General features: G+C 39.4%; 2 protein-coding genes across 2 annotated transcripts; one reads left to right on the top strand and one right to left on the bottom strand.

The window, feature by feature from the left end:
- Positions 1–11,850: 11,850 nt before the first annotated feature.
- On the bottom strand, positions 11,851–15,663 carry LOC6567701 (RNA polymerase II degradation factor 1). Its single transcript, XM_001994258.2, has 4 exons — positions 15,525–15,663; positions 14,938–15,000; positions 14,695–14,857; positions 11,851–14,481 (listed from the first exon to the last, which is right to left on the bottom strand). Exons 1-4 carry the CDS (start codon positions 15,593–15,595, stop codon positions 12,070–12,072), a joined length of 2,709 nt encoding a protein of 902 aa, XP_001994294.1. The 5' UTR covers positions 15,596–15,663; the 3' UTR covers positions 11,851–12,069.
- A 4,070-nt stretch (positions 15,664–19,733) lies between these two features.
- LOC6567700 (dynein regulatory complex protein 9) lies at positions 19,734–20,910 on the top strand. The gene has a single exon (XM_001994257.2). The coding sequence runs from the start codon at positions 19,734–19,736 to the stop codon at positions 20,856–20,858; it is 1,125 nt and encodes a 374-aa protein (XP_001994293.1). The 3' UTR covers positions 20,859–20,910.
- The last annotated feature ends 3,881 nt before the right edge of the window (positions 20,911–24,791 follow it).

Consider the following 24,791-nt stretch of genomic DNA (forward strand, 5'->3'; position numbering starts at 1 on the left):
TCTGTTCTTTCTATTTTAGTTTTTATTATTTATTTTTATTTTTTTTTTTTGGGCACATCGCTTTTGACATGTTTGTGAAGTGGTTGCGGACCGCTGCACAGTAGGTGGTTGAGGTGAAGGTAGATGAAATGTTTGTAGGAGAAGGTTTTATGCATATGTCGGACATGTGAGAAATTCCATTAGGAAGTTTTCTTTGTTTGCATAACATTTGCATCTCTAACAGAAAATAAAATCATTTATTTGTGGCCAAAATGGGTCGGAATCTATCCGCAGCATATATTTTTTGTGTGTGCGAGTGTGTGATTGTCTGTGACCAGAGAGTCCGAGCTTTTTATTATTATTAATAATATTTTGTAATAGCTTTTGAGTGTTTGCAAAGCCTGAGCTAAGAAAAAATCATTTGCATAAAATCGATTAAAACATTTTCATCAATTGAATTGCCGTCGATGTAGGTTGCTCTTGTCATACTGTCATCGGCAACATATTTAATAATAACAATGGAAATTTCTTACAAAATAAGCAACACAGTTCAGTTACTAAACATTCACAATTTCAATATAAATCAATTTAGGCATAGGTCAAGCGAAAAAAAAAAAAACAATTTGAATCTTTTGTATTTTATTCAGACAAATAGCATGCTGCACAATATTTGCCAGTTATATATATTTATTGTAAATAGTATTTCAACTACTTGTATTATGTATAATTAGCATGCAATAATTAAAACAGTCTGATTACTTTTGAGTACAAATATTTTGATTTCATTGGAACTTGTGCAGAGCACATATTTGTATTTAATTACTTAATGACATGCATACAAATGGTTGCTTGAGGTAAGAGTGCTCGACTGCTAGATATTGTGTATATAAAAATAGAACACCAAAAATGTTCAAAATGGGAAATAGCGTAGTAAGTTTTAGTAAATCTATGTAACAAACTAAAGAAAGCATGTCAATAAGAGCTATAGACTTCAAATTTTAAATATATCTTTTGGGTTTACCAAGCGCACATAAAGTTTATTGAATTTTGCCCTCGTTATGCGAATATCGATACAAATCGATTTCCAATTGCAAAACTTGTATTAGGATCGGATAAGAAATACGTATTTGTAAACCAAAAAGCTGGTTTTTTACGTTAGATCCTAGTCGAGCAGTTTAAATTGGAGCATTTTAACTTGTTTGAAAATGTCTTAATATAATCACGAAGCAGCCGTGATCTCCTTTTGACAAAGAAATTTTGCTGGTAAGTGCTTTCTTTGCCCCTCTACTGCTTGGCATTTACAAGCTTATAAAATTTCTCATATCAAAGTGCTCAATTAAATCTTAAATATATTTTGATAATTAAAACGTTATAGCACACATAACTTTGAGTGTCCTCACGCTATTTATCTTTTTGCTTAAAGTATCAATTATGAGTTGTGTATGTGTAATAAATTTACAAGCTGCATTGCCTGTCAAATGAAAGTGCATGCCAGAAAGTAGTTAAGAGTACTCTGCTCATAGACGACGTTGTGTATATTGTCATAAATTGATGTGTGCAGGAATTTGGATTGTGTTGTTTTAAGTCTGTCTGGATGGGGATTTGCGCAGGCGAATAAAGATGCTGAAGATGCTGCAAGATTGAAGTGCTTAAGTGTTTATGGCAAAAATAGATACATAATTAGATTATGCAAACAAATGTCAAAGTTATTTGTATTTCATTCCTTAACCAAGCAATGTTAATTAATTACTGCACAACTTTAAGCCGAGAGAGATTGGGGCACGAAGTGCTCAACTTGACAGCGGAAAGGGCATGCAATTACAATAATTTAAGAACTTTCGTTTCAGCAACTTCAGAGCTCACTCACCCAGTGAGCAGTGACTGCAACAACCGTAGAACTACTGCACAGGACCAGGTCTCAGGTCTTGTTAAGGATAAGCACGATGATGATGTTCGTTGAATGAACAGTGCGCTTGGCAGCATTAATGGCAAGTTAAGCTGGCTGCAAGTTTAAGACAAGTAGAATAAGCAACGGCAACGGCAACAGCAAACATATCAAATTTAAATGAAGTAGTGTGCACAAAGTACTGCCCCCGAACCAATCCACAATCACCGCAACTCGTCTGCCAAATGCAAATTGAAAGACAAATGAGGATGAAAATTAACGCGCATTCTGTTTGCATGCCCGGCCAAGCAAATAAAACGCAATAGCATGAATTCCAATTTGAGTAGGGATTTGGTCTACGCTTTCATTTTTGTTGGCATTGCTAATGAAGCATTGCAGGCAGCCTTGCTTGAGCAAATGTCAAACACCAAAGACCACAGTCGCTAGACGGTTGACAGCCATAACAAACTACAAGCCACAAAATATATTAGAAGAAGTCTGCATTGCAATTGCTATTTTTGCCACTTTAAATTATAAAAGCGAGAGATACAAAAGTCTGCAGCGAAAGCAGATAGCAAATGGCCTGCAATAAACTTGAAATTAAATAGAAATTTGCAGCACCAACTGCGAGCGAGCGTGGAGAGGGCGAAAAAAATGCAAATCTCTGCTAATTCTTATAAATTATTAAATATGAAAAAGTCAAATGATTCATTTTTAAGCTACACCCTTCATCACTAAAGCTCAGCTGGCAGCACCAGAAAAAATTACCCAGGCCAGCAGACAGCAAAAGCGAACATTTTCGCACGAGCACCCGACACACACAGAAGGCATTGCTGCTGAACAAGCAATGCAGTAAAACTGCTGTTATATATATAACTGTTCTTATATATATATATTTTTTATATATGTATATAAGGTAGTTGTCTGTAGTTATGCTAGTGCAAAATGTCTGCTTTGGGTGCGCATGATTTAATGCCGAGCTGCGTGTAAAATGATTTTCTTAGAGACCAAAAAATCAGAATTCACTTAGTTTATGATCTACGTACGTTGCTCTAAGTTAGCAATTAAGGTTATTTTTGCGATTGCCATCAGTTGAACCAATCACATCATTTTTCTATACAAATCCAATAATATCCGACAATAAAAACACATTTATATTTGCTCAATGTATATGCGAACTTGTATTAAGAATTTGAAGTCCGTAGCTCTTATGGTCTTTGATATTGGCACGTTCATACAGACGGACACACAGGCAGACAGACGGATGTAGTTGTTAGTTGCAGTAGACCCTCATCAAAGATATGCGTATATCATTTATATGTCGAAGATGCTTGCTTCTGCCTCTTACATACTTTTGCTGAACTATATTATATCACTCTTAAAAATTTGTATATTCAGTGTTACAGTTACCAAACTTAGAAGGTAGATTACTAAGATATAGGATAGAATACTAGGAACCTCCTTCAAAGATCGATATTTATTGGTTACACCCGCCCTGTTCTGTTGGACCTGTTATCAGATGGTATGACTTATTGGAATCAAAGTATTTTGCAGTCGGTTGCGCCCGACAACAACGTTCTGTCTTGTTTTTTCTTTAATTCAGTTCATGTGGTGTATTATAAATTTTAGAATTCGCTAATCAGTGTTTGTTTTAATAGCTAATAATGATGACAAGAAATTCTTAGTTCTCTGTTCACTGATATAATCCTTAGAGATTTTCAAACAGAGAGGGGGACATTACATTTTCCAGTCCAGACCTTCGAATAAGGATTAACAACAAACTATCTTAAAAAGTTGTAAGGAATCTCATGAGTATTAAAGCTTAGCCGTCACATATTGTGAACACTTTGGCTGTGGTCACAAGCAGTTAGGCGGTGATGGTCATACGATGGAGCATCATGCACAGCCACAGTGCATTTAGTTAGAGAAAGCTTAAAAGTGAAATGGCCCGGCCCTATGGGGTACGCGACAAAGTCAAGTTCCTCGCTGGAATTCTTGCATACAAAGAGGGATTCCGTTTTCCTTTTTCCTTGGTTCACTTAGCGGTGGCCTACAAGCACCGCCGGCAACATAGAAATGCGTCCACAAGGAAGCTGCCACAAAGGCAGCGGCAAACAAACAAAACAAAAAAAATTCTAACTGAAAGCGGCACAAGCAATGCGGCAAAGGCCATACAGGCCAAAGCTCTGGCAGTGGCAAACCCATAGCAAATGTTGAACGCTGTGCACATGGCAGTTTATTCATGATTTCACATATTTCGTAGCTCCCTCCTCTCTCCAGCGCCCCGCAAATCCTCGTCTCGATCTGTACTTGCCGAAGCCCACTCTTTAGAGCGCCAGTGGATAGTCGCCATTGTTGTGCATTAGTCAACTGTTCGCCAGTTCGTTGCTTGCGCAAAAAATATTGCCTTGGAGTTTGTGCAAACGTGGCAGGCACTATATACACTCAGTCACATACACACACACACACACACACACACACACACACATGCATACACAGAAGCAGAGAAACTCACACATGCATAGAAGCAAGGGCGAATGCTTTCTACATGATTTCTCTGGCGCGTGTTTTTGTTGTGCCCTGCTGCTTCCTTGCAATATTTTTTGCAGTCGCCCCACCTCCGCACACCAACCGTTGCCCCACTTTGTGAAGTTGCGTTTTTATGGTTTTAACATGTTTACTTTAATATTGCGTATTTGTCTTGTCGGCGTTACTGTGACATATGTAGCGGGAGACCTGAACGGACAGCGGCGCAGGGCCACTCCATTGACAGCATATATCTAAAGTAAAGTGAGTTCAATTTTAGGATAGATAATACAAGTACTTACTTATATATCTAATGAATAAGCATACAGTAGAACAGAACCAGTATTACTCTAACGTTATATGCGGCTGAATCCACGTTATATTTAATATCGCCGATGAAGAGGAATTTCCTCCAGTTATAGCGACCACACCCACTCTGGTTATCAATTATATATATATATATATCTCTATGCTTGATGCCCCTTCGTAGCCTGCATCAAAACTTCGCGCAATGCATGTATCCCCTATTTCGAGGTATTATAAACAGATCATCTTTTTCTTTTTAGGAATTTAACCTTAACCTCATCATAAGCTAAACATACTATTTTTAGGTAGACAACTTACTAAAAATAAATAAACGCTGCACCAACTAAACCGACTAAATATGTCCTCATTAGAAAATCAAATTTATTTTGCAGCTATTTTTGTACATTTTTCTATTTCAATAATATATTTTCAATTAAACATCACAATACAAACGAAAGATAATTTATTGCAAATTTACAGATTTATATGTAAGTTATACATTCATACATATTTATTCTAACTCGACATATTTATTTTATGTAATCAAATTGTTATACGAATTTAATGCATAAGCTGGCGAAAATAGGGTAGGACTTGCCATCCTAATTGATAATAGTAAGCAATTTTTGGCAATGGCTGTGGCTAACAGCACCATCGTATTTGCTTTGCCCATATAAATATCCATAAACATTGCCTTATCGATGAAAACACTTGGCGAAATTTCAAGCACTGCCAGCACTTACTTGAAAGTTGTGGAAAATATCAATAGTCATGGAGGATAAGCCAGCGGCGGTCGGTGGCATGTTGCCGGTTGGTGGTTCGTGAATTTCTGGCCTGGCATGACTTTAATCTGCTTTGTATCGATATGTAATCAATGCTTTCAAATAACTTCCCAATTCGTAACACGGCTTTTGTTTTGTACAAATCAAGTGCGGGTAATGGCGCAGCCCAATCCCTACGAGGAGCGGGACAAAACAATGCCTAGCTTAAGTGGTGTATGGTATGTCTGTCAAGTATGTCTGTAGGTGTGTGTATGTGGGTGCCTCTGTGTCTTGGGCGCGCACAAAAGGGATTTCAATAATACGCGCACAATCTGTGCTGAAAGCTTAAACAATAAAAGTGAAAACTCCGCAAAACCCTGCAGATAGTATGTGGTTAAGCATATTATCAATAGAAGAGACTGTCTGAATGGCTGGCTGGCAGGCTGGTTGGTTGGTTGGCAAGCTGGCTGACAGTCTGAGGCTGTGCGTTCGCTGCATAAGTTACATTTGCGGTTCGCAGCCCCAAGACAATGCGACATGTGTCTCTCCAAAGTTACAACAAGACAAGTCAGATTAGCTGGGGCAGGACAATGCGAGTCCTTGGGCACCAGGCAACACCACTCTAGTCGAAAGGCGATTGCTTTTGATTTAAATGAGTATCAGCCCTCGTTTGGCTGCTCGACTATCATTTGGCTAGCCGTGTCAAAGGCCAAGGCAAAGGCAAAGGCAGAGTCACCCACATCAAAAGGCAGACAGATTCCCGAGTACCATTGCCAGAGATAAGCACGTTCTGCATATGAATATGAATATGGACATGAAGTTGCTTTCTGTCATACACATCGATGAAAATGGAAATCAATTGCATTGACATATATTGATTTCTATACCCTGTAACCATCAAATTGAGCAATGGAGCCGAACAATAATCGTTTACTTTTGGGTGCATAAATTTCAAACTGGTAAAATAAAATTAGCATATTATGCTTTAGACTCAAGAACAGGATATATTGCAATCGCGCACTCTCATCCACAGCATGCTCGTTGTGCTTCCGCTTACAGATGTTTACAGATTGCTGACCCTGCTGCAATTTTCACTCCCATTTTCGATTCCTTAACAGGTCTCGGTTTCAGTCTGTGACTTATTAGTATGATTAGTTGAGCTTGATTGTAAATTGTATATATATATTTTTGGGGGCATATGAGTTGCACTCGTTACAACAGTCTTGACATGCAGTGGATTTATGTTAGTGAATGTTTTAAGCTGCAACTGATTTATGTTAATGGGCTTACCTAGTATTTGCGCCACTTCAAAAGCATTATGATGATGATTATTGTACATGTTTGCCATCATTGTAAAATAGACATACGTGTCTGGCTTGCAGTTGGCTAGCTAAACAATCAAGCAAATAGAAATAAGAATACGCTCGTCGTATGTGCTCACCCATTAAAATACCCTGTACATCGAGGTTTTGTTCAGTTTTAATCGATATTAGCGTTAATAATTACATTGTAGAAATTTAAAGAGCTCCGAGAATAGTGATTATCAATACTTTTAATTTTAAATTATGTCTTATATTTATATATTATATCTTATATATCTTACATATCTATGAACTTGTTTGAAAGTATCTACTTAAAACATTCCATAGTCAGTACGCCCGATTTCGATTGTTACTCAGTACATTTGCTCATTACATTACATTTGTGCTATGCACTGTATAATTTTTGCGAGGACAGGGTATAAAAATTGTGCTGGAAGTGTTTGTAACGAATGAGAGACGTGACCGACGTGATGTTTACAACGACTGTACGAATCCGGCATTCACTCACAGCATCAACGTAATTTGCACTGGCAAAGGGCAAATGGACTAATAGCAAACTAAGCAATAAGCTGCAGTGAGAGGATTTCTGCGTTCAGCAAATGTCACAATCAAGGCAGCGGGCTGTGCGCTTAGAGGCACTTCATATGCATATCGCTGGCAGCACCACTCAAAGTCAGCCGAGGATCTAGACAACTACGTGACAATGCTCCACACAACACCCCCCTCCCTCTCTCTCTCTATCTCTCAAAAAAAATAACACAAAATTGTCGCAACAACTTTTTGCGCCTCGAACTTGTCGCGCATATGTCGTGTGCAGAACACACACGGCAAACGATGGCCCTTATCCCTTCAGGTCCCTGTCAGCTCTGCCGTTTGTAGTGTAAATATTTAAACAATAATAAGTTGGCGGAAAAACGTAGGAAAACTCTTGCGTTGCCACGCAGCAAAATAGCGAAAACTTTTGTTATCCTTTTACCATGAAAACGTCACGAAATGGGTTGGGCTGGTATAGAATTTGGTCGCAGAGAGCACTGAACGTTAGACAAGTAGATTAAGTATACGGCAAGTGTGTCGCATACCCCGTCTGTTTGTCAATGCTGCGATATATCGCATTTCATGCTTTCAATTAGCGTTAATGTCAGTACCCCGTACATGTAGGGACCAAAACTAAAATTATATACGTATCCAGGGGCGAACTGGGCCACGACAAAAGAGGCGATGTCTCATTTCAGTATATCGATTACAATAATATTTGCGGCCCATTTACAAACAATTTTTAATCAAGTAAGTGACTTGGTAAAATTAAAAACAATTCGTTACTATTATGTTGGAGCCTTACAATAAGAATCAATCTAGAATTTATTTATGTCAAAAGTTTAAAAAGATCGATAACAAGATTTCACTGAGCTCCGTCCCTGCATTAATTGAGTAGTACCTCTGAGCGCTATTCACTTCCATGTATCGTATGTAAATGAGTAATGAACTGTATGGGAAAAGGGTTGTATTTATGCAGTAGCTGCTATATAAATATTGTCATAGGCGACTCTCGCACTCGCAAACTATTCGCCACCCCAATGCTCATTTGCATAAATGTCAATCATACGCCGCGTGTATCACAAATGTTGTTGTCCTTGTCTGCCTTACTTGGCAACAAAAGTACACGAACATATTTGTATATGGGTTTTTTTTATCGACATAGAAAGCTGGGGCATATCTTACACCAGCCTCCCTACCCTCTCTGCCCATCAACCGTCCTGGCAATGTTTGTGCTAGCAAAGTGGCACGGCATTGAGAGTTTCGCTACTCGATTTGCGTTTTATTTCAAAATTGAATTTCGGCTCTGATTATATATATGTATTTTTTTTTTTTGTGCAGTTATTTGTTCCCTTGGGGTGTTCACCGCATGGCTTGCCTGCTGTTTGCACTTGTTTGCGTCTTTTCTCTGTCTATCTTTCATTGGCTTGCCTGGGGTGCATAAATAAGCAGCACTCAATTATTCGTGTTGTAGCTGAACATATTCTCGCAATCCTTTTTCCTTGCACCTACATCGTGTCGATTTGATTTGCTTTGCAATTTATTCTTAAAACATGTCAGTGCACATTCTCACAGACATATATAGATTGGCATAAGTCGTCTATATAATGGTGGGCCCGATAAACGCTTTATAAGCTTTATGCTTTATGCTAATGTTCGGAACAAATCAATTTTGAATTTGCCGCGTCACTTAAAGCATTGGATTAAACTTCAAAAAGCGTCTGTTCCGATACTTATTGCTGTGCATGCAAATTGAGCACCAAATAAACACAAATTTTCTGCTGTTGTTGTCTTTGGTATCGAATTTCAAACCTTTCGCCTCACACTGCGGCTGTTGACTGCTGGCTGCTTGGCAAAACTTCGGGACCAATGAACATTTTTCATTTCAAGTGAAACGATGCTGAGAATTTGTCTGCATTTTCATTTGACTGAGGCCGTTTAATTGTGGCCCATTACATTTTTATTTGCCTTTGAGGTTTCTGCCGTTACATTTAATTGCAAATTTTTGTTTAAAAAGTTCCACTCAAAACCTTTGAGTTGTTTTTTGGATGTTGTTTGCTCCCCTTTCAAACAGATTCGAATGTTCTGCTCATTAAGAAGTGAAATACCACACTTTGTTTTACAACAAACGGAAATTAGATGATAATTTCAATGTTCGCTTTAGATTCTTTAAAGCCTCAGCAGCTTATGTAAATTAAATTATACCATATCATGGCAAAGCCACGAGAATTGATTGATTTTTGTATGAATTTATATAATGACTGGCTAATTGAGTGTATTAATTGTATTGCGATCAAAGTAGAAAATATGCCTGAGAAGTTAATATAAATTAGCAAATTCGTTTAAATTGCGCTCAAAGTGTAATTAAAAACAGTTATAAAAATATCGTTAAAAAAAACTCTTAAAAACACGTACATAAAATGAGGATGAACTCATGGAAAATGCAATGATGATTATTTTGAACAACGTCAATTTTTCATCCATGAGAAATATGTCACCGACAGCCACCTGCTAGTTTCAAGAGTTAATCGAAATTTCAAAATAAAGAAGCAAGGTGCATTGTTTCAGCTGCTGTTCTACATATGAAATAAACATACATAGTAAAAGCATAAATCTTTTAAATAACCAACTTACAAAAAACCAAAAAAATAAATTACAAAATGTATAATAATACGAAAATACAAGTTAATAGATTAAATATGCATTAAAATTTTTTTTTTAAATTTTCTTTCAGAGAAATCTTCAAATTTTACATTTAATAATTATGACAAGTTTGATTCCATTCCAGTGATTCTGTTGGTTGACTCACTGTCATAGAATAAAATTGTATATTTTACTTACTTTATTTTTCACTTGCTTATTCTAAATTAACAATTAAATTGTATAGCTTTAAGGTGTAGTAACTTATTTTGTGGAACAAAAGAAATAACTAACCATATAACAGGTATAAGGCCGAGTTACCTTCCAAATTTTACAAATTACCATATAGTTTAGTTTATATTATATAAGCTATTTTATTTGAGTATTTTATAGACGCTTTAAGGTCTATCTGTCGTTTTCAAAATTGCATTATTTACTCTTTTCGACAGTTATTTAAAAGTTTCTCTGCTTTCGATTGTTGATGACATTTCTCTTATGCTCTCAAATACCAATGAAATGAAATTGGAATAGTCATTTTTTATATTTATAACGTGTCTCTCCGTATATATTTTTTCTATAGATTGAATTTCGCCTCCATATGTATTGAATTTTAATTAAAGAATTAAAAAGTGCTGTGAAAGTGGACCAGCTGAGTTGTCTCCCATGACTATCAGGAACTCGCATACACTGTTCTATTTAACAAACAACTTGATGTCCAGCTTTTTACCAATAACCGCACTTAATAAGCACTACTTGCCAGCGGGAATTGTTGGTCAATGCCTGCACTTTGGGGCTTACTGACAATTGCACTTTAGACAATTTACACCCCGGTAGCTGTGAACCTTATTAACACATCTGAAAATGTAATATAATGTTGCTTACATGTGAGAGTCAAACCACTGCAATATTTTTTGTATATGTATGCACGTATGTATACATATTTGTGTATTATACTGCGCACGCTGAGTCTGGATTTTGTATTTAAGTTAAATCCGTGCAATTGTTTATCTTTAAAGTAATTTATTTTCAAATCTTTACGAGTAACACATTACGTTGTATAGGTTTCCTGCTTAATACCTCATTGATTTTGTCTTATATTTTTTGTTTTAATATTTCTAACAAAATCATATTAAAATGCACTTTAATATTAAAATAAAAAGTATCAATTCTCTAGTCAAGAAAGATCGAGAGATTCGCTATATCAGCTGTTTAATGTATTAGTTCTTCTAAACACTGATTTACAAGCCCAAAAATGTTCCTACTTGAGAGAAGCACTGGCCAACATTATTGTTTTTGTTACTTTTATTTATCTTCACAATGGCTCCATTAATTGATTTTTATATTGATATTTGGGAAATGTGGACAGTTATCGATAAAACTAAATAAACGTAATCTTCGTTTGATATACGACAACTTTTATTCCACATTTTAAGTCTCTACTTCTTATTGTCTTTGAGATCAGACAACGGACATGACTTAATTAAACCGGCTGTTAATGGTTTCTGCAGCAAATCAAATTAAATCAATATCCAAAGCACAATTTGGTTAAACGCAAAACGGCTTAACCTATAAATTCAATAAAAAAAACGTATTCTAAATATTTGTCAAATATCATTAAGCCACAACCACCACGCCAAACACAATTAGCAACTTACTCAAATCAAATAATCGGGACAAATTTTCAACCCACCAAACCCTTAAGTGAAGTAATGTTATTTGGAAAATTTAATGGAGTGATGATTTTATATTTTTTTAAGCATGAGTAAACTGCAATAACACACTTTACGTAAAATGTTATGTTAAAGTTCATAATTTTCTTTTTCAAGCACACAAACCATTTGCACTTCCAATTTGGAGAAGAATTTGTCAAATTTTTGCATTTGTTATGTACCGCAATTGATATGGATTTCTCAATATCTTTTTATTATTTTTTTGTTTTTGTTGTATACATAGATGGAGAAGTGGCGCACAGGCAAGAAAAAATGGCAAAATGCAATGGCAATGGCTATAAATTGAATGCGGTCACATTGAATGGTCGCTGTATCCATTCGTCGCTGGTCGCTCATTGGTTTACCCAAATGGCAGCAGATTAGAGCTGAAGTGTTTTGCTCTTGTTCTAATTCTTCGCCTCGCTGCCCGTTGAAAAATCGAAATCGCTCTCGCTGCCGGCGCCGGCGCCAGAAGCGGCTATCGCGGCTCCCGTGGGAGGCACAGCAGTGGGTGGTGCTGAGGATGGCTCTTGGGCTGGTTTCGCGCTTGAGCTATCATCCGTTTCGCTGCTGTCAACGAAATTAACGCGCTTCTTCTTCTTTTGCTGCTGCTGCTGCTGATGCGCATCATTAGGCGTCGCTTGTTTGTCTGTCGACGCTAGTATCGATGTGGGTTTGACAGGAGCTGCTTTGGCTGCCGGAACCGGTGGGGGAATGACATCGGCTGGAGGCGTGCCCTGCTCCACTTCCTGTGGCTGCTCAGTTGCTAGGCCGCTGCTGTTGTTGTCAGCCATTGAATAGGCAGCCGCTTCCTGCTGTTCCTGTTGTTGCTGCTGTTGCTCCTGTTCCGCCTGCTGTTGCGGCTGCTCCTGCTGTTCGCCATAGTAGTCATAATTCGTTACACCAGCATCATACTCCTGACCCGCGTAGCTGCCATCCGGCGCATACTGTGCTGCATTGGGATCGGCAATATACTGGCCAGTGGTCTCATCGTATATGTAGCCCGGATAGGCATTGGGATCATAGCCACCGGCAGCTGCATATTGTGCCGCATCATAGTTGCTGTAATCCATATTGGAGTACTCCTGCTGCTGTTGGACTGCTGCCTCTGCATCAACATTGGTTTCAACTACTGGTGCAGCTGCTACATTTGCATCCGTTGCATATTGTTGATAATCGTCTTGGGGATTTCCGATTTCAGTGTAAAGCGGCTCGCCAGCAACGCTTGTCTGTTGCGGCAACTGTTGCTGCTGTTGCTGCCTGGACTCAATGCTGGCATAGCTGGGATCGTTGTGGTCCACATAACTACTGTTGGCATCATATGGCCCATAATCGATCTGGGATGCATCATGTGTAGTAAGTTGCTGTTGCTCTTCCGGCAACTGTTGTAACTGCAAGGGCTCCAACTCATTTTGCTGCTGCTCACTTTGATGCTGCTGCTGCGGGTGCATTGCGTTGTTCGCCACATTTTCGAATAATCCTTGCGTTGATGTTGTTGCTGCCACCTCTGTTACTGCTGCTGTTGCTGCTGTTCTAGCTGAGATTGCCGTTGTTGGTGCTACCGTCAAACGTTCGCCGTAAATGGCATTTTCAATATTCTCAATCGACACTCTGGGCTTAGAGTATGGCTCATTGATGGTTGCCGGTGGCGACAATTGATTACCTCTAGCTAACTGCTCATCAACAGCAGCCGCTGCCTTCTGTAGAGCAGCACGGCTGGCTTTGACTTCGTCGAGCAAATCGCTGTTGCTGATGCCACCAACGAGGATGTTGCCTCCTCCAACACTTTTCATTTCGCCCGCACGCACGTTTACCTCCATTCTGTCCTCAAACTGGTCGCCAGGTCGTTGCTTTATGGTTGTTGATGTTGCTACTCTCTGCCAGGGCTCATCGATTTTTAGCTCGCCAAAGTATGCTTCGATATTGGGTTGCCTTTGTTGTTGTTGCTGCTGTGGCTGCCGTCCGGGCTCATTATGGCCAGCAACACTTGGCGATTTTTCATGCTCGTTTTTAGTCACGCGTAAATTTGGCATCCAGTCATCCAGCTCCACGCCTGCTGCCTGCTGACTTCCCCTACGCAACTCGTTGCCACCGGCAGGAAGAGAGCCAGCCACAGCGACAGCTGCAGTCGGCAGCTCAGTCATCGTTGCCGTATTTGGCAATTTATCAAATGTCAACGATGAAGACGTTACCAGCGTTGTTGGGGAAGTGCTGCTCAGCTCCCTTGCATTTCTGTCTTGCGTTGAGCAAGGAATTCCCGTTGTGGTCATTGTTGCTGGTGTTGTTGTCGTTGATGTGGTTGGTGTTGCTATTGTCCTGTCAGAATTGACTTTCTCGGTATCACCTGCTGGCAAGGCAGCTTTATCAAAGCGAGACATGCGTTCTGGCAAATCAGCATTTTCATTGTCCAGGGCGCGCAATGTTGCACGCAGATCGAACAGATTGGAGTTGCCAATCGACTGTCCAGCTCCTCCATATAGATCCGGGTAGGGCATATAGACTTGCTGTGGTGTTACCTGTGAAGCTAACAGCATACCAGCTGGCGTGGGAGTGGCAAATGCCCATTGCTGTGGAGTTGCAGTCGCTGGCATGGGATACAGCAAAGGCTGATTTTGATTTGGATTTAAATTTAGAGGTTGATTTGCTGCCGGAGCTGCTGATCCTGCGGTATTTGTCGGATTTGATAGCAACGTTGCTTGTGGCTGTAATAACACTTGATATGGTAGCGTTGTTTGCGTGCCTCCAGCATTTGTTGTCTGATGTATGCAGCGCAGTGTTTGATTTTGAACCAATTTTGCAAAGTACATTTGATATTGCAGCTACATATGGAAAGGAACATGTAATACCATCGAGAGGAACTGGTTGATTTGATGCTTAATTCTATGTACAGGAATACCTCAATTCAAATTTATTGTTTGATAAATAAATACAAATAGTATACAATCATATATAAATGTATTGCTGAAGTGTCTTTGATAGGGGGAACCCTAATCAAGATATTCCTGTATAGGTATATAAATATCTAACATTACCTTCATCATCTTGAGTCGCTCACTCCGCTGTGACATGGCTGCCGTCTGCTCATCAATACGCTCCAGCATATGGACGAGCCTTTTGTTTCGCTCATTGCGCTGTGCCTGCTCCTCCAAAAAATCGTGGTATGCCTGACGCGTTTTATGCCGCACGGACTTCTCGCTAAAGTAAACGCACAGCGGGAGTTATAATGGACCATATTTCCTACAGTATTTATATATATACATATAATATTTACTTACAGCTCGCTGCGCTTTTGTAATACTTTGTCCAACTTGTGCTCCAGTTGATGGCGATTGTCCTCGCTGTAGATTTTTAATGGCAATTAAGGCGAAAGTAATGAAATGAAATGAAACTTTCACAATGCAAATTATTTCCTTTCTTCAAGAAAACATACATTCAGTCACTCTTGATAATAACTTTAAATAATTTCTGTTGAAAATAATTGCTAGATTTGACTCGAAGACTCTTGTCTACTCTAGACCTTTCCACAGGAAGGAGCTATACCCTTGAACACCCTATAAACTTTTGTACACTGAATTAAGACAAAAAAACTAATTCCATTATTTATTAATTCAGGTGATTCAGTCTTGAAAGAGTCGTGAGAGCTTGAATTAAAGTCGTTATAAAGAAGGTTTTTTTTTCAAAATTTGTTACATAATGAGTAATTGTGAAATGGTTGTGTTTGTTTTACTGATATATTTATCAAACTTAACAACTTGAACTATGATCAGTCAGTGATATTTTGTATTAGGATTTTCTTATTCGACCACTGTACATAGTTTCTTAAATATTAATTTGAAGCTATTTATAAAGGTGTGCCACAGACCTGCGTCGCAGTTTCTCCTGAAGCAACTCCACCTGCAACTTGTAGTTCTCGAGCTCAGCCTGTGGAAACATCTCGAAGGAATGCAGACTCAAGTCCTTTGACAGTCGCTCTGCAAGTTCTCTGTCTGGTTGTTCAGCTGCCACTGGTGAACTGCAATCGACTGTTGATGACACAGTTTGTGTGGCAACGCGACGAGCGGAGCACCAAATACAATAAATGCGCCATTGAGAGTTATTTTTAAAGCAACCTTATTTCAATAGCCGCATAAAGTATACTTGGTATTTGTTTATTGAGTCGCGTTGTCATGACTACCTCAATTCTTAGCTGTGTGTTTGGGTGAATGTGTGTTTTTCTTTTGTTTTTTGGTGGTGGTTGCTTGGCATTGGCCTGTGGCACAGGACTGTGGACCTGCCCTTATTGATTTTACTTTGGCCCTTTTTGGATTTTAAATAGTGGAAAGCGTTGAGAGAGGTGCAGGCCAACTTTCGATTTTAGCCATGCCTGCCACTTATGTCCAGGCACTTAGTAATTACACACAGCCAGCAAGTAGGTCAGAATTGTTTTTTTATATTTTAGCAAAAACGAACTGCGAATCGTTTTGGCGCTACTCAAAGCATTTGTCATGCATTTCACGAGTTTTGCCTGCACCAGTGACCGCAGCTTCTCTGCCCCCCACTTCGTGTGCCACACTCACAAATTTGAGGTGGATGAAAACACATGTTGTTCTCACACATCTACTTTTTATACGAGGGACCAGAGAGTTGCGCAGCCAAGCGTGTAGCACCTGAATGTGAATTAATGGTAGCGTCTATCACTCGCCGGCCGCAGACAACAACGCACTGACATATTCACACAGTCACCATCACCATCACGGCCAGTGCCATGCCAGAGCCGCAGCCAGAGCCAGCCCGATAACGTCAGCCGGCGGACACAGAACCCGGACACTGCTCTGCCTACCCCAATGCTCAGGCAGCACCTACCCCGTCTGCAGCGTGGCTTGGCCTGGGTTTCTCGCTTGGCATATGCCGTTGTCGTCACGGTGTCGTGGTTGCGGTTCGCGATATAACATTTTTGGTTATTTACACTGGCCAAACTAAGGCAGGCTACATACATAAGTGCAGCTGGTTATGTACAAATATGCAGAGTGGCGTGTGTGAGTGAGTGTTTTTGTCTGTGTCTGCATGTGTGTCTCTGGCAGCGTAATTTGCAGATAATGGCTCTTAGGGATAGTACTTATCTATAAACAAGAGATTTAATATGATTTATTATAAAATCGTTGCCAATTTAACGTTTTACTTATTTAATTTCGACCATTTTGTATATATTATTCTTTTGTAAAGACAAAAAATAGAATATTTACCCAATAGACTTTAATTTATATATTATATATTTACTTAGGAATAACAAGGATTTAACTAATCGCATTAAGAAAGTGCCCTTCTGCACAAAATTCAGCCTGATCAAGGAGGTCGTAGTATACTATCTCTACTGCAAAAATGATAATCATAATAATAATAATTATAATAATAATTATAGTAATAACTCTTCGAAAACACATCTTTTTAATCCTACTTTAAAGATGTTTTAAGCTGATTACACTGGCAAAGATGTAAAGTCCATGTAAGATGTAAACTATTAGCTATAAATAATGATAATAGATGTTGATGTCAAAAGGTATACCCATTAAATTACGATTAAGTTGTGTTCATATACAGCGTGAAGAGGCAAACTCTTTTATACCCTTGTACAGGTTATTTTTTGGTTATGATGTACCAAAGCAATCCTTAAACTATTATTGATTAATTGACCCCCTCGAATCAAGCTGTTGCCAAGCAACAGAAGTAACTGAGGCGGCACTTTTACACACATCATTCAACCAACACCGTTGCCACACCTAAACTACATATCTGATGACGCAAAAAATGCAGCTGACATGCAATCGACATAAACTGATATATATATAGACAATATAGAGTGACGAGTGTGGATGGCAGATTGATTTTTGGCGGTTATTTCGGTCGGTTATAATAATAGAAATCAAATATTTCATATCACACAATATTTATTTATATTATTTGACCAGCAGCAGTTGCCGCCAGTGGTTTTGTAAAATCTCACTGAATAATAATAATCATGGCGTCAACGCCAACTGGATTCAATGCGTTTCGAGTTTTCGCTTGGATATGTCAGGAATTGCTGCTGCTGCTCGTTGAAAATTTGCATGGAAAGTTGTGTGGGATTTCAAAGGAAAAATGGAAAATTTGGCCAAAATGAATTTATGTGTATGGTTTCTTGCGGCAAATGCCAGAATTTGTGGGACTATGTAAGTGTATATATATATATATGTGTGTGTGTGTGTGTGTGTGTGTGTATGCTGCTTATCAGTCGCTGCACAGCATACATTTTGGCGCATTTAATTTCAGAAGAAGCGGCGACTTCTCTGTGCCTTTTGCCGATTTGCAGTCAATGAAGTAGAAAACTGAAAACTTTTTCTTTGCAGTCTATTAAAAATAATGGCCGCTGACAGCGAAGCCACTCGCCAAGTGCGAAAGACGCCACATGCAGTCCCTCAAGTATATGGTTGTGTGTCTGACTGTGTGTGTGTGTGTGTGTGCGCGAGACAGTGGCGGACATTAAATTAATATATATGAGAACGTACGTTGAGCAATTTCTCATAGCGCTCCATTCATAGCCTCAGCCATTGCACTGACCATTTGCGGGTGCTTTTATAATGCCACTGAACTGTCTGAACCATATATAGCAATTGTGGCACATTGGGGCAAACCATTAAAAATTCATTTGAATTTTCGACATTACGTGATTTAGTCGCACAAATAATTCCGACCAAATTGAAATTTAAATCATTGCCTTCTGCGAATATGCCGTTAAAATTGTTAATAATCTTACACTTGTTGCTCATCTAGAAATTGTAGCTTTAGCTTGCAATTGAAATCTTTAACTTTGCCATAATTTCTATGATTATCTTTTGTTGATCAGTCCAAAAAATAGTTTTTATGAAACAGTTTGTTGTGAATTGGTTCTTTATATATAATTTAATTTTGCTAATAAGGTAATATACAAATTTTACATTTCACATATATTTCAATTTATGATTTAAATATAAGCTTTTGTAATTTTATTCATTTCCAGGAAAGTCCATTTTTGTTAATGACATTATCAATTAACTGTTGTCATTTACAATATAATAATGGAGAAATGTAAGTTATTTAATATATTCAATTAAAAGTTTATTGGAATTGAGTTTCCTTCCAAATGAACATTTTATTCAATATATTCCGGAGAAAAGTGCACCATATTTTGTATACTGGATTAGTAAGCATTTAAAGCATGTGCTATACTTTAAAGTCTTACTATCATCTAACTATAGTTTCTGGCGAACACGGCTTAACTTTATTTAATCTATTATACTGTATTCTAGGTTTTCAAACATTTACAGTATGTACTGCACGTACATAAAGTACTAATATCAACTGACACAAAACTATCCATTTCACTAAGAGCGAAGACTCTTTAAAAATTCGGAGTATTTTTTGTAGAGCAGTCGATAGTTGCATGCACTTGCAAGAATACTTTTCTTTCTTTTTTCATATCTTTTTTCCATTCTCGCTGTGAGAATGCTGTTAAAAATTGCCGCCCAACGTCGCGCAGCGATGCGTTGGTTTTTGTGGTTAATGCGATAATTTAATTGTAATGCTGGTCTGGCGTCTTGGGTGCCAATAATTTAACTTGCAATCAGCGCAGCATTTATTGGGTTAAGCATACACACACATATATATATATATATATATTTATATACAGGCAAGCAGCCAGAGTGCGAAATGGATAAGAAGAATACGAGGGACACAGTGAGAGACTGTACAAACACAGGCTTACATGGCTAGTCCCAAGAAGTGAATGAACCCAAAAGGAGAAGCCGTAAGAGGATAGGGAGTAAATGCTGGCAAATAAATTCAGTGACTGCTCCTGCTATCGTACTCTCCGAATACGGCATTCTCGCACGTAAGCGCAAGGGAAGGATGTCCCGGACAACTAATGCGTGGCATACTTACTGGCGCTAGGCCAAACAGCCAAAGAGACACAAAGTGTGGAAGAAGGCGCACAGTTGCCTTGCCAACGTCAAACATTTCATATCGATGGCGTAGTCTAGTGGAGATTGTGACTATATTTGCCTTGCCACAGCCAGTTGCAATGGAAGTGTCCCCCGATGCAGGATTAAATGCGGAAGAGCAGGCGGAATGGCAGCGCTTAATGCTGGCTGTCACCTACAAGACAACAATCGATAGGCTCGTTCTGCAGCAGCGCTCTCAGCGCCTAAGCATGCAAAAGCCGCCGCCACGTTTACCAGCCTCGCTGCGTCGGCTTCGCAGCTCCTCGATTGGGCAGCAGGCGATGCCTCAGCGAGTGCTGCTAACGGGTAAAAGGCTGCCACGACTACAGTCGTTGCTCGGCGACACAGATCAGGATACGGACAAGCTGGATGAATGTGTTCTAAATGCGCTGAAATACGAAAGGGACTTAGATGCCCTGCGCGGGTTCTTTCATGCAGCCAACGAGCAGCTATTCATGAGTAGCGTGGAGCTGGAAAGAGAAATACCAAGTCGCCTGGATCTGGCTATATCCGCGCTGAGTGGCAATAACAGCGAGGAGTCAGTCGCTGTTCAGCAGCTTCAGCAGTCCAAGGATGAGTTACAACAACTGGAAGCGCAGCTGGAGCAGCTGAAAATCGACGGTGCAGCCAAGCTGCATGAGACGGAGGAGCGCATAGCAGATGCTAAATACAACTTGAAGTGTGTCTCGCGCGTCAACGATCTGGAGTATAGTTTGGTGGAGCGTTGGGAGGCATCACGCATCTCGCAGGCACAGATCTGGGGCGAGAATGCAGAGCGGGCCTACTTACGAGACATCCTCGACTACAAACAGCGGCTGGCGCGAGAGGAGCGTGTCAGCCAGGAGCTGGCTGCCTTTCGCCATCGCGAACTGACCGATCTGCAGGAGCGCATCGCCGACTGGCAGAAGCGTTATGCCAACGAGCTGCGTCGCGTCGATCGTGAAACTGAGGCTTGGGAACTGCGCATTCTAGAGCAGACGAAATCACTGGCGCATCATCGCGTGGTGAATGCCCAGCATGTGGAATTCGTGCGGGAGTATCGCGCCAAGAAGGAGGAGGAGCAACGACTCCAAGATCTCGAGGTGCATCGCATGGAGTGTGCTATCAAATTGCAGGCCTGGTGGCGTGGCACAATGGTGCGACGTGGTCTGGGACCCTTCAAGAAAAAACCGAAGCGCGGCAAACGGCAGAAAGCCAAAAAGTAGTGAAAATAAATCTTTACGGCAAAAATAATGAAACGATAATTTTGAGATTAGTTGTGAGAGTGATTGCATTGTATCGAATAAATCGAAGAATCTAGAGGAAAATTATGCTTGAAACTTGCCAACGAGCTTATAGCTATGGACCAAGTCCGAAAATTCGATAGACGTGGGTCAAATTCAATGCGAAGACAGCGTTTCAGCCTCCTTATGGCTTATGGAATGGAAATCAACTTGTGAATTTAAACCAATTAAAAAGTTGGCTCGCTGGCAGTTAACACGTCAGCAGTCGGCAGCTTATGTCAGCCTTAATGACATGCCGCCATTGTCAACAGCCTTGGCCATTGTTTACGTGCAGCTAATGGGCTACCAACAGTCAGACTGCATCTGCCAGTTACAGCAGCAGCAGCTGAAGCAGAAGTAAGAGCAGCATCAGCCCATGGTCCAACTGAAGTCGAAGTAACTTTTTTAAGTTTTTTACAGATTTTTCTTAATTATGTTTTATTATTTTTTACTCTGTACTCATCAAAAAAATATTGAACAAAAGGGTATAATCATTTTGCTTTATTTTCGAAATAGGCGGTGAAAGAAATCTCTGCTCTGCTTAAGTGTATAAATTTTTATTGCAATTGTAAGGATTAATGAATTGTGTATAGAGTCAGTTAGCTTGAATCGATCTTAGTTTGAAGCGTCCCCAACTTTTCCATACATCGACTTAATATGTTCTTGAAACATACCACATACACTGCTGGCTACAGGGTATCTCTGAGAGGAGATCACTCGACCAGGGCATTCTTATTTGTTTTGTTCATATTGTTTGGTTGCGTGGCGTCATCCAAGCGGTTTCCACTGGCAACAATGGCCTTGTTGGCAGTCATTCGGATGGTAACTTGGACAATCAGTTGGTTGTTGTTAATGTTGTTGTTATTGTATGCGTTGTTGTCGCGCTGTTGGTGCATGGCGATAAACAGCGACAATTTGCCTACTGAATGGGTACAACATTCTCTCTGGCCAAGCCTGAGTAAAAGCACTAGTTGCCCATGTGTGTATCTGTGTGTGTGTGTATTGTAATTTAAAATATAATTAATGGTCGTTGCCTTAATTTATTGAATTTGCATGGGCGCCTGAAAGCGTTGCCATTTCTTGTTTGTATCTCATCCTTCGCCATCTCTCGCTCTCTCTCTGTGTCTGTTGCCTGTTGGTTGCCATTGTTCAACTTAATACTCATTTTTGTTTTATACTCTGGCACTCTCAACAGCAATAACCGCCCAATAATGACTGCTGAAAGTTCATTTTGTTGTGAAGCCATTTGTTTATTTTCCGGCTGATGAATTAATGGAGAGATGGTGCGAAAAGAATGCAACACGATGCAATAAAATAAATAACGTGCATAAAAACCACAATTTGCGGCAAAATGTAATAAGCTAATCGATGGATGGTCAAATTCAAACTTCTTTTATAAAATAACGAATGGAATGAATAAATCACATATGCAAGCATATTTTACTAGGCCTGAGGTATATATCTCCATCCACCTGTTTCCTTCCTTCCTGCTTCCTTCTTCCTTGTCTACTCTGAAATAGACAAAATATGCGACTTCTGTTTACGTAAGACTAGTTATGAAATGAATGGCATCCTGTAATCAAAAGTTAGTAGCATGTGGGAAAAGTTAAATTTAAACTATGGTATCCCTATAATCTGGGGAATTAATTCTAAGCTAGGTTAGCACAATGTACGATGTACGATGCTATTGGGCATTCTTGACTTGTTTCGCTTCAAGACAAGACGCAGACCTCTTGGCACACGACCGTTGGCTGCCGTTTGCATTAGTTAAACATACTAAAACAAAACGGTCGCTGAAATCCTTTAAAATTTTGAGGGACGCAAGACGGCTTTACCCCCAGAGAAAAGGGGCGCCAGCTAGAAGGCTCCCTAAAATTTACATACAAATTAGGGTTAATGAGCAGTGAAATTGTTATTTAACTTCAGTTGGCCGTTTTTGGCGCTTTAAAGTGTGCAACACTTGAGCAAGCCGTGTTTTTAAATAACCACGCAGTTTGCGACACGTTTCTGAAGTTTTGTAGGGTTGGGCATATCTTTTACGATAAACGTATAAGTATACTAGCTAAATATCCGCACGCATAAGTTAATTGAATATTGTGCATACAACACAGCTCACAAATTAATTTCCTTTTCTTAGCTTCCTTTTTTTCGCAGAAGTCGTTGCCATCAATTTTTTTTTTAAATTTAATCAAACACTTCAATTTGATTAACAGCGCACGTCTTTCAATATAAATTTATGGCCACACGACGCATAATCAGAGACCAGATCCTCCACTGACCAGCCATAAAAAAGGGTTAGCTACCTCAGGCCCCGTCCCTCGCCCCATGCCCCCATCTCCTAAACTCCCTTGACTTTCGTCTCGTCACAGCTTTCAACACTCCAACGGCGTCATTTGATATGCGTGCGTGACGCACTGGTTAGTGGGGAGGTGAGTCGGACATGGTGTCGATGCTTTAACGTCTAATAGCAACACGTACGTCTGATAAAATATTTTATTGGCATATGTGGCTCTCGTCCTGTCGGTCAATTTATTTTATAGATTTTTTAAATGCCCTCACACTGCTATATCATAACTTCCACGCCATATTCACTGTACTTAGGCAATTGGAACATGTAAACACACAATCACTTTAATTGAACTTAAAATATGTTAAAAATTATACTATTGTTTTTTCTTTTTTCTAAAATTCTGATTCGTTTTTTTTTAACCAGTTTGTATGATACTCAAGTTCTCTTTCGGTTCAGGCAATGTTAATAGAATTCAGATATTAAATTTATAAAATAGATATCTAAATCATGCAATGTGCATACTATTTTAATGATGCCTAACCATATTATTATTTGTATTCAGAATTGATTACAGAATTTGAGACAGGGTGTTCATAGTCTGCAGTTGAACAAACTTTTTGTATTATCGATGGAAAAATGGCGTCAGACCAAATGCATATTTTATGAAATGAGTGCAGAACTTGTACGTTCTCGCCTGTGCCGCAATTTTGTGCATATAAATCATTTTAATATACAACTTAAACGGTGATGCTAAACAAACACCGGAGGCATTTTTATTTGACTACGTGTCCATTGTGTAGATTGTGAGCACGCCCATTTCACAGACTACACTACCAAACTGCCCACTACTCCTAAATACAAACATACATACATATCTCATCATGAAAATCTCAAATAAATCTTTAATTTCTGAATCACGGAAATCACGGGCAGCCAGTCAGCAGTTTTCACTAGTACTCGTTATAAATTAACTGAAAATGGCAAATGGTGAATGGTGAATGGCGAATGGCGAATGGCGAATGGCGAATGTTAAAATGCCAACTGCTCATGCCGAATGTTGATTCAGATCTGTGTGGGCGGCAGCATTTGAATGCCTCCATCAACAACAATCGCTACGGGCGGATTTGTGTGCTGTTCAAAACTTTTGTGTTTTCATTGTTGTGCACCGCGAAGCATGCTTTGCTTATTTTCTTTTCTGTTTTTGTTTTTTCTTGTTTTGTTGTTGTTGTTGCTGTTGTTGTTCCGCTTGGGCATAATTCAGCAATTAGCTGGCATGCGAGGCGCAACTTTGACGCGCATATTAGCCAAATGCTGCAGCCGTTCAATGAACCTGTCGCCCAGTTTCAAAAATCAAAGCTCGACCCACAAATTGAATATTGTTCGCAGCAAGAGAAAAACAAACTCGTGGTAGCGTGAAAAGTTTTTTTTTCTTTCTTTTTTTGTAAACGGCAATTCTATGTTATTTCATTTGCTTACTGATTTTGTAGTTGTTGTTGTTGCTGGTGTGCGCCGTTTGGAATTTTAAATATGGCGTCTGTTTTGTTTGAAAACGGAAACGAGTGTCTGTCAGTTTATTTGTTTGCTTG

This window comes from Drosophila grimshawi, unplaced genomic scaffold (assembly GCF_018153295.1).
Source record: "Drosophila grimshawi isolate 15287-2541.00 unplaced genomic scaffold, ASM1815329v1 contig_311, whole genome shotgun sequence".
NCBI lineage: Eukaryota > Metazoa > Arthropoda > Insecta > Diptera > Drosophilidae > Drosophila > Drosophila grimshawi.